The 14,952-nt window shown below is 39.0% G+C and overlaps 1 protein-coding gene across 1 annotated transcript in view; it reads right to left on the bottom strand.

The window, feature by feature from the left end:
- Positions 1-2,681: 2,681 nt before the first annotated feature.
- The window catches only part of PGM2 (phosphoglucomutase 2), a 36,527-nt gene continuing 24,256 nt past the window's right edge, over positions 2,682-14,952 (bottom strand). Inside the window, exons 13-14 of the mRNA XM_033213952.1 lie at positions 9,861-9,994; positions 2,682-4,127 (exon numbers count right to left, since the gene is read on the bottom strand). Coding sequence (XP_033069843.1) covers positions 4,025-4,127; positions 9,861-9,994 — 237 coding nt within the window. The 3' untranslated portion in view covers positions 2,682-4,024. The remainder of the gene's footprint in view (positions 4,128-9,860; positions 9,995-14,952) is intronic.

Raw genomic sequence — 14,952 nt, 5'->3', positions numbered from 1 at the left:
ACTGCATGTTTATTGCCAGTACCCAGAAAAATGCCCGGCTCCTCACAGGGTCCAACATGACCCAATCAGTAAACACCTAAATGAAAGCACAAATAGCTTTGAAGACATAGTCTTTCAGGATCCAGAAATCATAAATATGACCGAGATGCAGGCCATCCTTTCAAAAATCCCTTCAAAATAGGACACACATATTCATTTCATCACTTAAAGCATTTGTTTTTAAAACCACATGGGATTCCAATGTCATTGAAATAGCAATATTTTCTCTTACTAGCATCATGATTGAAGGAAATCAATGAGATATATAAATGAGAAGTACTCCCAATGTTCCCCAATGAAAAGAGGTACAGCTGCTATTTCAGAGACCACAAAGAGGAAAAGTAAAAATAGTTATTTCCTCCTGCAAGTCTGTCTCCTACACTTAACTTGGGGCCTGTTCTTTCCAAGGCATCAAGAAAAAATGGACTGCCCGTTCTACACTCAAATCAACAGGCTTCCCCAAATAAGTTCAGCAATTAGAAGGCAGAGTGGGCTGCTGTGACAGCTCTCAGTCCTGATCACAGGCCAGTGAGCACACCTCACACCCCTGCAAAGCATTTTCCCAGCATCTGCATGCCATGTGCTTCTGTCTTGCTTGTCCCCATTCATCCCCTTCAGGCTTCAAGGCAAAACAACATATGAACATAAGCCTGCCTTCTTTCGTACAAAGTATTTTTCCCCTGTCTGAGATGTTAGATCTTAAAAGAGGGTGACCTGGCCAGGCGCGGTGGTTCACACCTGCAATCCCAGCACTTTGGGAGGGTGAGGTGGGCGGATCACCTGAGGTCAAGAGTTTGAGACCAGTATGGGCAACATGGTAAAACCCTGTCTCTACTAAAAATCCAAAAAAATTAGCTGGGTGTGGTGGTGCATGCCTGTAGTTCAAGCTACTTAGTAGGCTGAGGCAAGAGAATCACTTGAACCCGGGAGGTGGAGGTGGCAGTGAGCCTAGATGGCCATTGCACTCCAGCCTGGGCTACAAGAGCGAAACTCCGTCCAAAAAAAAAAGAGGGTGACCTAAGAATTCTGCCAAAGAGAATTCCCAATGATTTATTGTTACTATAATTGCCCTCTACGGATTTTCATATAATGTAGAGACCTGTAGGATGAAATGACCTCATAGACCATTTAGTAAAATATCTTATTTTTTTGAGACAGGGTCTTGCTCTGTCCCCCAGGCTGGAGTACAGTGGCGCATCACAGCTAACTGCAGCCTCGACCTCCCAGGCTCAAGTGATCCTCTTACCTCAGCCTCCCAAGTAGCTGGGACCACAGGAATACACCACCATACTCAGCTAATTGTTTGACTTTTTGTAGAGATGAGGTCTCACTATGTTGCCCAGGCTGTTATTAAACTCCTGGGTCCCATCTCAGCCTCCCAAAAGGCTGGGATTACAGGTGTCAGCCACCATACCTGGCCAATATCTTCATTTTAAAAATGACAAAATTATCACCCAAAGTCAACAGTTTACTTTAGGGTTCACTCTTTGTGTTGTACATTCTATGGGTTTGGAAAAATGTATAATGACATGTATCTATCACTACGGTATCAGAGTATTTTTATTGCCCTAAAAATCCTCTGTGCTCGGCCTATTCATCCCTCCCTCCTGATCCCTGATGTTTTTCCTGTCTCCATAGTTTGAGTGATACTGATGTGTGGGTTAATCGATTATACCAAATGTATCACCCTGGTGAGGGTTGTTGGCATAGAGGGAAGCACCATATGTGTGGGGTAGCGAGCTTATGGAATTTCTCTGTACCCTCCTCTCAATTTCGCTTTGAAATTAAAACCGCCCTCTAAAAAGCCTTTTTAAAAAATGACGAAAATTGCCAAGCGCGGTGGCTCACGCCTGTCATCCCAGCTCTCAGGGAGGCAGAGGCGGGAGGAAAGCTTGAGCCCAGGAGTTCGAGACCTGCCTGGGTAACATAGCGAGACCCCGTTCTCCACAAAAAGGAAAAAAAAAAAAAATGACGAAAATGGAGACTCTGAGAGGTGACCAAGGTCACAGAGCTGGTTCAAGGGCCAAGATGAAAACCCAGTGGCCTTATTGCCAGCTTTATGTGCCAGGTGGGCTACCCTACATCCCATAACAGGAAGAAGTTGAGAAATACCTAATGAACAGCCATGGTGAGCTATTTCTTAGAAATACAGGTGACAAAGAGAGTTCGGGTGCATCCCCTCTAGGTCCAGTGAAATCACCTGCTCATGTGAGTGGCAGAGGAGTGCGATGCATTCTCAAGTTTCCATCTTGGCTTCTGTTTTCATCATCTCCCCTTGCTTCCCCCACCCCTACTTGCCAGCACCTCCACATTTCTGTCCGTGCTGTGCTCTGTGCTTGGAAGGCTTTCTCTCCCATCTTCAGCTGCTCCTCATCCCTAAGGGTGAAGCATCTCATCCAGCACCTCATCTATGAGGTTTTCTTTGGGCAGCATGAATCCCTCCCTCAGATTTCTGAACACTGAATACTTGTAAAAAACACTATGATAGAATTTGTAAGTACTGCTGTTACTTATTAGCTCTCCAATTAGACTGAGTTCCATCATAGCAGGATTGGGTCATAATCAACTTTGTATTTCCAGACACAAACTCCATGAGAAGGTGAAGGGTATGTGCTAAAAAAAAAAAAAATTGCAGACAGAACACAGATCTAACATTTCTTTTCTCCACAGTACAGTTTGACACTAGAAAACATTATAAAATAAACATAAATATGGCTTCTACAGTGAAGCAGTTTGTAGAATATATTGACTATTATAGATTTAAGAGTTCCGGTAGGACATAAGCTACATATGACTAAAACAGAAAAGCAGTTATAATACTATCATATGGTATTGTCATTTTTCATTGTTCTGAAACTGTTCATAACCATTTAGGTTGACTGTAAGCATAATAATGGCAATCATTTGCTTTAAAAATCAGAAATAATGTAAAGTATATAAAGTATATAAAGGAAGTTTGGTCCTAGCTCATGGGTGCCCAACTGGAGTCATTTTGGAGGGCTGTAAGACCACGAATTATGAGAAGACAGAAGGTACAGATTAAATAATAAATCTATTTATTATTAGAAATTGGCTTATAGGAAATCTATCATATAAATCTAGTTTTAGATTTTAGACCACACAAGAACAACAGAAAAAAATCAGCGTCAAGTAAACAGTTCTTGCTTATAGGTCTTGCTGCCTCCAAACCAGGAATTACATTAAATTGTGCTAATGCAAAAAAAAAAAAAAAAAAAAAAAAAACAGAAAAATATGCTACTTTCAAGTTTCAAGTAAACAACTGTTTGGTTTTTCAAGATTTAAAAAGATAAAATGAGTTTCAACACATTACACAAAGACAGTGAAGCTGTTTTTTCCTAGCACATGTACGATGTACTAATGTGCTATGTGCATTATTAGAACAACAACAAAAAAAAATTTAGGTCAAAAAAAGTATCTTTTTAAAGCATCTTTTGCTCCACTTCATAGGTTTCTGCAAATTATATTTTCTCCAAACATGAATACAACATTTGATCTATTCATTTATTTTACTTTATAAGGAATTAATAGAAATATAAATGTACATATGCCTAAAAAGTGGCCATCCTACATATGACAGCCCAGAATTTACTAACTCCATACGTTTTCTGGATGTTTCAAGCACACATTAAAACAATTACAGCGAGGACATACATTTATGATTTATGCAAATTAAGGCACATCAATTACAATCTATTGTTTTAAGTTAGTTTAAGAATCTTCATTTATAAAAATTCAAAATATGTCCAAACTCAACTTTTTAGTAGGAATGTTAGTTTGTTGGGTTTGGCCATATTTTCTTTTTTCACCTTGAAGGTCAAACATGAAACAATAAGGAATGTAGGTCTCTGTAAAACACATAAATACCTGTAACATTTTGAATCATTTGGCCCTTAAAAATATTGCTTAACAAGTTAAACTCAGCTTAATTGTAGGCAAATGCAAGTATACCTAAGACTGGACTATTTTAGTCTGCTTTTGGCTGCAGACTGTACTTCTGTGGCTGGAAAAAATGTTCTTCAATAGCACTGACCAGTTCATTCAGTTCCTTCTTCAATTGCTCAGGATCACTGGAAAATAAGGGGGAAAAAATCCAGGTCAAGGGATTATTCCAAAGCACAGTTTAAATGCTCCCCCCACACCGATCAAGTGACACGAAAATATAACCTTAAGAAGAGGACTTGGCCGGGCGCGGTGGCTCAAGCCTGTAATCCCAGCACTTTGGGAGGCCGAGACGGGCGGATCACGAGGTCAGGAGTTCGAGCCCATCCTGGCGAACACGGTGAAACCCCGTCTCTACTAAAAAATACAAAAAAAAACTAGCCGGGCGAGGTGGTGGCGCCTGTAGTCCCAGCTACTCGGGAGGCTGAGGCAGGAGAATGGCGGAAACCCGGGAGGCGGAGCTTGCAGTGAGCTGAGATCCGGCCACTGCACTCCAGCCTGGGTGACAGAGCGAGACTCTGTCTCAAAAAAAAAAAAAAAAAAAAAAAAGAAGAGGACTAAATAGGAAAAAACAGAACTCCAGAGACTTAAGCATGGAACACATCTGTTGACTTAGACAAAACACCCCGTGAGACAATATACATTATTATCCCCAAAGATTTTTCCAAGGTCTGAACTACAAAGTTATCCTTTGCTCTTCTCTTAAGAATTTGTAAGAAACACAATTTTTGGCCTAGCATCCCAAAAGATCTGTAATATTTGTACCTAAGGGTGTAGAGAAAACTTTCACGATGTCAATTGCCATTAAATCCTGCTAAACTTTTACAAACATCTGTGTTAACTCCTCAGTCTCCCAGAACACAGACATTCATGATGATGTCTGCCCTCAAACTACTGGCATCTAAGCTACAGCCTTGTCTATAAGGCCTTCCTAGAGTGAATAGCGATGGGGAGGCTCCGGGTGGGTTTGAGGAGTCAAACACCAAGAAATCAGACCCCTGTGGTCATATCATAAAGAATCTATTTCTTGAACCAAACAGTCACAACTAAAGTATAAACAAGAATCTGGAGAGACAAATTCCTCCAAGAAATCAAGTTTTCAGGGCTGCGGGAAACATTCATTCATATATAAACATTTGAAAGGTAAGTGACAGATAAAACTGACTTGCAGTTAAAGAGGTTTCCAGCATCTTCAGTAGCCTAGTGTGAGTACTTTAAGTACTTAACACCAAAAAGTTAAATTTAAAAAACTAAATCCTTTGTACTTTCCATTACTTCACACTCTTCATACCATCTTTAACATATGCAGAGTTTAATAGAAATCCCTACAATTAGTTAAAATCATTTCAACATTGTAATAGCTAAACAGCATTTTAACAGCTAAAGCAATCCATTTCATTGTAGGCATTAATTCTAGCTCTATACTTACTAGCTCTGTGCCCTTGGGCAAGTGGCTTGGCCTCTCTAAGGCCCAGATTCCTCATTTGTAAAATTGGGATAAAGACTTTACCTTCTCAAGAGAGTTGCTGTACAGATTGCGATAAATTATATAAAGCAACTAGCACTGAACCCAGCCCAAAGACCTCAATAAATGTAGCTATCATTATAATTATTTTTATCCCTACTGGCAAAATATAAAGTAATTATGCTTTTTAAGTACATATGAATTATATTAGTTTTCTTTTCCTTCTCCATAAATGTGCTTTGAAGAAAATAACAGTTCTCAGGAAAGCATGCAAGCTAATCATTTTTTAAAAGTATACTTAAAACTAAAACTCAGTGAAATTACTGATTACTAATTTAGTATTCAAGTTTATTTCTTAATCATGACATGAGTAAACATTATGATTCATGTATATACTGATATAATGTTTTTGATATTGTATTTTATGTGTGAAAAAGAAACCAGTACCACAGTGTAAAAATTCAGTGGTACAATTCTTAAAACAAAAGTTTTGTGTTACTATTCTCCATCCTAATCAATAACTGTTCCATTTGTTAAATTAATGTTTGAAAACATTTCATAACATCTTTAAAAATAACAGGACACATCCTATAATCATTAAGCCAGGGAATTCTGTTTCTGAAAAGTCTAAATCTAGATGGATCTCTTTATCGGAATGTTTAGGAAAGTATCATGTATAATTAGGCATTTATTTTTCTCTAATCATGAAAAACCACTTAAGCTAAACGACAAGTAAATACAATGCAGTGTTCTTGATTTGATTATAAATACAGAGAAAACAGCTATTTTGGGGACTTTTGGGAATGTCTGAATTTATGTGTCAATTTGGCTAGGATAGTGTCTCCAGTTACTCAAACACTAATGTTGTGATGCTGTGAAGGTATCTTGTAGGTGTGATTAATATCTATAATCAGTTGATTTTAAGTAAAGGAGATTATCCTAGACAATGTGGATGGGCTAGATTCTATCTGAAAGGCACTGGGAATGGAACTGAGGTTTTCCTGAAGAATTCCACCTGTAGATGGTAACTTTAACCCATGCCTGAGAGTTCCAGGCTCCCTTTCTGGACAGCCTCTGGATTTCAGACTTGCGGAGCCAGCCCCCATAATCAATTGCACAAGTTGATTCCTTGCAAACAATGTCTTAATAGATAACATTCTACTGCTTCTGTTGGTCTACTGGAACCCGACCTAGTACCATTATTATCTGTTTGCCTTAATATTAAGAGAGTGTTCTTAAGAGATGCATACTGAAAGATTAGGAGTGAAGTATCATGAAGTCTTATGATGTGTCATGAAATATCACAGAGTCTTTCAAATGGTACAGAAAAATCTCAAATACATAACATATACGGTGAGAAAGCAAATATTGCAAAATGTTAGCAATTGCTGAATCTGGATTGGGGTCAAGAAACTGTGGTTCATGTAGTTTTACTGGAACACAGACATGCCCATTCTTTTATGCACATGGCTGCTTTCTGACTACATTAGCAGAGCTGAGCAGTGGCGACAGAAACCCCGTGTCTGCAAATCCTAAAATATTTACTACTGGCTCTTTACATAAAAAGTTTGGTCTAAGTGAAGGGTACGTGGGTATTCATTGCATTCTTACTCCAACATTTCTGTAGGTTTGAAACTGTTCAAAATAAAAAGTTGGACAAAACTAAAGACATCTCCCCCAACAAAAAAATATTTTTAAAGGAGCACATACTTGAATAGGATTTTCCATCTTAGTTGAAATTCTATAATTGAAATCCATGACATAAGGCATATTCATAATATGTAAGCTTTTCAGGAAAGAAGGAAATCTTAGTCAAGACTAAGGCTCACGCCTGTAATCCCAACACTTTGGGAGGCTGAGGCTGGCGAATCACTTGAGGCCAGGAATTTGAGACCAGCCTGGCCAACATGATGAAACCTTGTCTCTACTAAAAAAATAAAAATAAAAATAAATTAGCTGGGTGTGGTGGTGCCTATCTGTAATCTTATCAGGAGGCTGAGGAACAAGAATCTCTTGAACCCCAGAGGTGGAGTTTGCAGTGAGCCAAGATTCCACCACTGCACTCCAGCCTGGGCAACAGGGAGAGACCCTGTCTCAAAAAAACAAAAAAACAAAAAAAACTTTATTGCTGTTGTACGTTAGGTATGCTGGTGCCTTGCTTAAGCTCTGACCACATATCCATCGACTGACATAGCGCTGAATATCCCATTTAATAAATGGAAACAATGTTTCAATGAATATAATAAAAGGACAAATTTTCAAGGTTTTTTCACGAATTTATAAGCTAATATTTGAATTTAAGTCCACTCAAGAAGCCATGTGAAAAATGTTAATACCATAAAGCCTTAAACATTTAAATAGTGTTATTATTACAAAGGAAAGCTTTCCAAAATATAAGATATATTTTCATCAGATAATGAAAAGGAGAGGACAAGATATAGAAAAAACAGATCCTTAAGTTGAACTGTTTAGTTGGACTGTCCATTTCCTTTTAAAAGAACGAAACATAGAAACAAGAAAACACTAAATAAGAAAGAATTACAAAAAAATGTTTACCAAAAACTATATGCAATATAGCAGCAAAGAGCTTACTACCTAATGCACACGAAAACAAGGTTCTTGCATAATATTACAATAAAATATTGGTAATCCAGAATTGTTAGAAAATGAGCTTTTGTATGTTCACTTAATAGTTGAGTTTTTGCACTTTAAGCACAGAAAGGTTTTGAATGGGAATCCATAGTGAAAATATATTACACAGTCCCATGACTTCTTAAATATCTCTTTATTGAACATCTTGACATTAGAGCCATAAGCATGACTGTGTTGGACTGGAGCTGTATTCTGGGCTCATTTGGGTGTAGAATGCAGTTTCCTTCATGATAAACTCATGTAATAGTGAATTTTCTAAGTCCTTGTGTCCATGTTTTATAGTTTTGTTTTGTTTTAATATTTCCTTTCTTGCTATCAGCAGTCACTTCTCCTTGCCTAAGAAAAGTTTGCTATAATTTCCCATTCCTCTAATTTGCTACATTTAATCTGCTACTAGCTTGGCAATTTAAGATGCTCAGGAATTTTCATCTGCTTTTATTCGCATAAAATTTAAGTTTGATTCACAAGGCTGGAAAAACTCTTCTACGAGCAAAGCTTCAGTTTGTCTATGTTGTCACAATTACCTAGACGGGTGCTGTTTACTACAGTGGCCATTAGCCACATGTGGCTATCAAGAACTTGAAATGTGGCAAGTGCCACTGAGGAACTGAATTTTTAATTTTATGAAGTTGAGTTAATTGAGTTCAAGTTTTAAAACTGATACTTGATTCAGTTATTAGAAAACAAGTATGTATGGAATAATCTGCATATTAAAATCTACTTTGTCTACTCTAAATTTTATTAACTCTACAGATCAAGTATTTCTGATAAAAATGGAGCATTCGAATTGAGATATGCTCTAAGTGTAAAATTACTGAATCAATTTTGAGGACTTTCTTCCAAAGGAAAAAAAAGAATGTAAAACATCTCATTAATAATATTTACCCTGATTACATGTTGTAATAATTTTTGGATATACTAGGTTACGTAAAATATATTATTGAAATTAATTTCACCTGTTTCTTTTTACGCTTTTAAAAGGTGACAAGTAGAAAATCAAAATTGTACCTGTGGATTGCATTTTAGTTCTGTCAGACAACACAGACTTAATTCACCTTTTACAAAAACTTTTCCTGATTTTCAACTGTGTTCTGAATAGGGAAATGCTGGTTAACTGCACGTTGGATAGGCATGAAATACCACACTGACACACACTAAGGACATGCACTGAGCTTGTTAAGGTGCAAAATGTTAAGTTGTTACAGAGTGACCAACTCAAACATTTTACAGAGGTCACAGAAACTTGAACCTGAAGCTACCAGCCCATCAGCTCTTTGGCAGCAAGGGCTGTCTCTGACGAGGCCCTCGGCGCCCCCGCCGGAACCCAGCACAGACCTGTGTACAATGGGTACTCAAAGATACTTCTTGAATGCATGTGGTATGGATTATAATTTATTTTATCAGAGACATGGGAAGACTGAAGTTTGAGAAAAAGAGAAAATCTCATTGGTGTTAGCCACCAATTGAAAAGCATTTAGAAAAAGGCACTTTTATTACTATACTGAAGTGAGGATAAAATTTTCCCATACAAAGAAATTTAGGACAAAAGTAAAAAAGTAAAAAGTAAGCTTTTCCCTGGATGCTCCCACTGACTGTTAATATCACAATATTAGGGCAGGTTCTGAAACAGGATTTCTAATTAAATTACCTATTAGGAAGATGGAACATTTTACTTGGCATTTGAATAGAACCAGTTAGGAAGTCTGGGGGATAAAAATCACACCAGCTGCCATCCACATCATACCTGTTTCCAGGTGGGGCACACAGCTCTGCATAGTACTTGATTTTGGGCTCTGTCCCACTGGTGCGCATAGTGGCCACGCCTCCATTAGCAAAGGTGAAGGTGATCATTTGGCTGCTTTTACTAGTGGGAAGAACCTAGGAATTAATACACACATTATAAATTTAAATAGTAACATTCTGGCCTAACCAGTATCTTCCCTTGCATAAGTAAGAAAATAAATGCCAAACATTTCTTTTCTATTGGTTAGAAAAGAAAAACATTTTGGAGGAAATCAGAAAATGTACTCCACATGAATGAAATACTAAATGATGGTAATTTACGAAAATTTGGTCTACTAAATGGAATACTATTCAGCCTTAAAAGAGAAGGAAACCCTGTCATTTGCAACAATATGGATGAACCTGGAAGATATTATGGTGAGTGAAATAAGCCAGGCACAGAAAAACAAATACTGCATGATCTCACCTATATGTGGAATCCAAAAAGGTTGAACTCACAGAGGCAGAGAGCAGAATAGTGGTTACCAGGGACTGACTGGAAGAGGTGGGTGAGGGTAAGGGAGGGGGAGTTTGGGGAGATGCTGGTCAAAGGGCATAAAGTTTCAGTTAGAAGAAAAGTTCAAGAGATCTATTGTACAATACAGTGACTATAGTTAATAATGATGCACTATATACTTGAAAATTGCTAAGAGAGTAGACTTCAAGTGTTCTCACTACAATACAGGATAAGTATGTGAGGTAATATATTCTAATTAAATTGATTTAGCCATCACAATGTACGCATTATTTTAAAACATCAGATTGTACCATAAATATATACAATTTTTATTTGTGAATTAACGTAACTAAATTAATTTTAAATAAAGAAAATTAAGTAACTTTGTGTATTAGCTTTTACTTCCCTAGTTCTATTGAAGTTATTAAAGTTTTATTAAAACATATCATTTCATAAGATATTGACTTAAATAGATTAATACACTACAAAAACAAAAACCCAAACTAGATCATAGTTACTGTTACAAAGTGAATCTTTGCAAAGAAAATTCCATAAGGAGTTTTTTTTTTTAAATAAAGCTTTCAGGCTGGGCGTGGTGGCTCATGTCTGTAATACCAGCACTTTGGGAGGCCAAGGAGGGCGGACCACATGAGACCAGGAGTTGGAGACAAGCTTGGCCAACATGGCAAAATCCGATCTCTACTAAAAATACAAAAATTAGCCAGGCATGGTGGCAGGCGCCTAATCTCAGCTACTCAGGAAGCTGAGGCAGGAGAATCACTTGAACCCGGAAGGCGGAGGTTGCAGTGAGCCGAGATTGTGCCATTGCCCTCCAGCCTGGGTAACAGAGGAAACTATGTCGAAAAAGAAAAAGAAAAAGAAAAGGAAAGAAAAGGAAAAAAAAAGCTTCTATAAGAAAATAAATGCCATATAAACTTATTGGTTAGAAAAGAAAATGGTCTCCAGGAAATGGTTTATTTATATTTGACAGGTCCCAAAACTCCACTAAAACTACAGAAGTACTTTCAATAGCAGAAACACATGGGCAAAGAGACAAAGAGGAGGTAGCAGCTGATGGCGCTGCCAACCCAGCGCACAAGTCAGAAAACAGATGGAGGCACAGAACTGGTCTGGTGGGACCCAGAGAAGGAAATCTGAGTACTTGCGGAAGGAGACATGGGTGAGAACCAAGGCAAGGCGCTCTGCAAAATCCTGGCCAAGCTCAAGAACCAGAGGCACCAGGTAGTGTGAAAGGCAGATGTGAGGCAGGGGCGGAAAGCAGGAACAGCGTCTGAAAGAAGCTCTTAGACTCTAGTTCCTTGCCCTGAACCCACACCGTCACAGAACCACCTCTTCTCTATTTCTGCAGGAGATGGTTTAAATTCTCTGGAGATTAAATCAGAAACATTCAGGAGTTGGGGAACCTGGGCAGGGCATGATGAAAACAGAGGGATCAAGTAGAAGCCCTCAGGCTGACACCCCCAGCTCCGTCCCAGTCACGCCTCCAGGGCCTTGGCATCTCATCTTATAATCCTTGGGTAGGTGATTAAGGTCTCATTAAATCAAACAGGTGGATCCCCTTATAAAATTAACCTGCTACCAATATCCTCTGAGTGAAGTATGTCATTTGATCTGCCTATGTACACAGAGCTTCCAATCAGTTCCAATCAGACTTTTCAGGAAAGACATCAAATAAAAAACAAAGTCCAAAACAAACAGAATAAAAAGAACTTGGTGGAAATAAAGAGAATGTAGGGGAAAAAGAAGATGTATATTTTTAAAAAACTACAATTAGGTCTATAATCCTTAGAGAGGTAAGATATTGTTTACATTAAAAAAAAAATCACCCTGGGCAACACAGCAAGATCCTGTGTTACTAAACTAAAAACCTTAGCCAGGCATGGTGGCACACACTTGTAGTCCCAGGTACTAAGGAGGCTGAAGCAGGAGGATTGCACGAGCCCAGGAGATCAAGGCTGCAGTGAGCTATGATCACGCGACTGCACTCCAGCTTGGGTGAAAGAGCAAGACCCTGTTTCAATAGGACACTATTTTTAATAAATTAGAGAGTTATAACTGAAATAGCCAACAGAGGCACTGAAAGCTAAAGCTAAGGAAATCTCCCAAAAAAACAGAAGAAGAAAGAAAGAAACAAGAAAAGCAGAACATCAGTCTTCAAGAGCCAGCATCTAAGAACTTTTCAAGAAACGAAAAACTGAAAATGCAGGGGAGGTGGTTATTTTAAAAAACAACCAATTAGCTCCCTTTCTTGACACATAATCTAGAAAACGTCTCAGAACTAAAATAAATGATTCTACAGACCAAGTATCCAGAAACGTGAATAAAAAGGGACCCATACTATAGCATATCACTGAGAAATTTTAGAACCTGAAGCTTAGAGAAAAGTTTCTAAAATCTTCCCAGAGGAAAAAGCAAACAAAACAAGTTGCGTGGAAAGGACTGAATAAGTATGGCATCAATAACCTTACATGCAGCATACAGTAGGCCTTAACTATCTGCTGAAAAAGGAAGGACGGGAGGCTCAACAGCAATGCTGGAAGCCCAACAATAATGGAGCAATGCTTTCAAAACTGTGAGTCAATGAAGTGTGAGGATAGAATAAGACATTTTCAGACCTAAATGCCACCAAAAACTTACTACCCAATGACTTGTTCTCGGAAAGCTATTAGAAGATGTGATCTAGGAAAATAAATATAGAAAGAGGAAGCCATGAGGTCTAGGAGCAAGGGACTCAACCCTGGAGAAGGGCGTTCCCAGGATGACAGCTGTGCACCCAACCCAGAAAGCAGCTGGCCCAGCCAGGTGGAGGAGCCAGGAGGGAGGCCATTGGACATGGACCAGGAAAACCCTACTGAGAGGCATTTGAAAGATTTGGGAAAAACTACTGACAGGTACGTAGAAATCCAGGCAAATGGAAGAACAAAGCAACTATTACTACATGAATTAAGGCAGGTGCAGTAGCTTACACCTGTAATCCCAGTACTTTGGGAGGCTAAGGCAAGAAGATCACTTGAGACCTCTCTGGGGAAACACAGGGAGAGACTCATCTCTCCAAAAAAAAGCTGGGCATGATGGCATACCCTTGGTTCTAGCTACTCAGGAGGGTGACATGTGAGGATCACTTGAGCCTGGGAGCTCAAGGCTACAGGGAGCTGCGATCATGCCATTCACTCCAGCCTACCTAAGTGACTAAGTGACACAGCAAGACCCTGTCTCCGAGGGGAAAAAAAAAAAAAAAAAAAAGGTACAGGAAATACAATTCTCTATACAAATTAGGGAAACCTAATCAAAATACACTACTTAGCTAGCAGGCAACAGCAGTTACTAGTCATAACAACAAAAGCATGGAATCTGATTTAACCAAAAGGTGTGGCATAAACGTACTGTGAGGATGGGGAGAAGACGATTATTAAATGTAGAAACTGTAAGAACTAAATCTTTATCTCAAACACAGAAAATCAACAAATTGTAACACTGGTGTATCAAGACATCACTATATGAACACATGATTTACAAATGTGGTCTTGGTGGCACGGCAAGGAGCTGGCGGGGTGGACTGTCATGTTTCATCGTAAGCGCTGTCATATTATTTCTATTTTTAAAATATGCTGTGTGCAGATGAAAATGAAAAACAGAACAAAGTAAATATCAAAGAACGTGCTTAACATCTCATAAGAATATTCTTAACTTTCTTCCCCCAACCCCCTGACACAGTTAGCAACACTCTTCTGCTACCTTTGGGTCTTCTTTTGTCTCCAGTGTAGGATCTGCATGGTGTGAAGAATGCAAACTCAGGCTTTATAGTCAACAGCTTCCACACACTCAGAGAACACAGTAAACTAACTAGGAAACAAAGAGTGGTTCTCAAAGTGAGGACCAGTTGCATCAGTACCACCTGGGACCTTGTTAGAAATGAACATTTTTGGCTCCTACCCTAGACCTACTGAATCAGAAAGTGCAGGTGTGGGCTCCAGCACTCTGTTTTCGCCAGTCTTCTTGGTTACTGACGCTCCTGCAAGGGCGAGAACTCCTGACAGGGAGAGAATGCTGGATCCTGAGACAAAAAACCCAGATTCTCCCTGGACTACCACCAACTAAGCTCTGTGACCACAGACAGGTTCCACACTGCTGAGCACTTATTGCTTACTGCCTAAGGTGCTAAATGACCATGAAGGTTTTGATGACTAGTTCCTCTTTTTTTTTTTTTTTGAGACGAAGTCTTGCTTTGTCACCCAGGCTAGAGTGCAGTGGTGCAATCTCAGCTCACTGCAACCTCTGCCTCCCGGGTTCAAGCAGTTCTCCTGCTTCACCCTCCTGAGTAGCTGGGATTATAGGTATATGCCACCACATCCGGCTAATTTTTGTAGTTTTAGTAGAAATGGGGTTTCACCATGCTGGCCAGGCTGGTCTTGAACTACTGACCTCAAGTGATCCACCTGCCTCAGTCTCCCAAAGTGCTGGGATTACAGGTGTGAGCCACCGCTCCCGGCCTAGTAGAATCTCTTTTAGTTCTAGCCTGTGGTTTTTAACTTACCACGCCCGGCTAATTTTTGTATTTTTTAATAGAGACTGGGTT

The sequence above is a fragment of the Trachypithecus francoisi genome, unplaced genomic scaffold (assembly GCF_009764315.1).
Source record: "Trachypithecus francoisi isolate TF-2019V2 unplaced genomic scaffold, Tfra_2.0 Lachesis_group1, whole genome shotgun sequence".
NCBI lineage: Eukaryota > Metazoa > Chordata > Mammalia > Primates > Cercopithecidae > Trachypithecus > Trachypithecus francoisi.
Note: the sequence above shows the minus strand (reverse complement) of the source record. Positions and strands in the feature narration are given on the sequence as shown.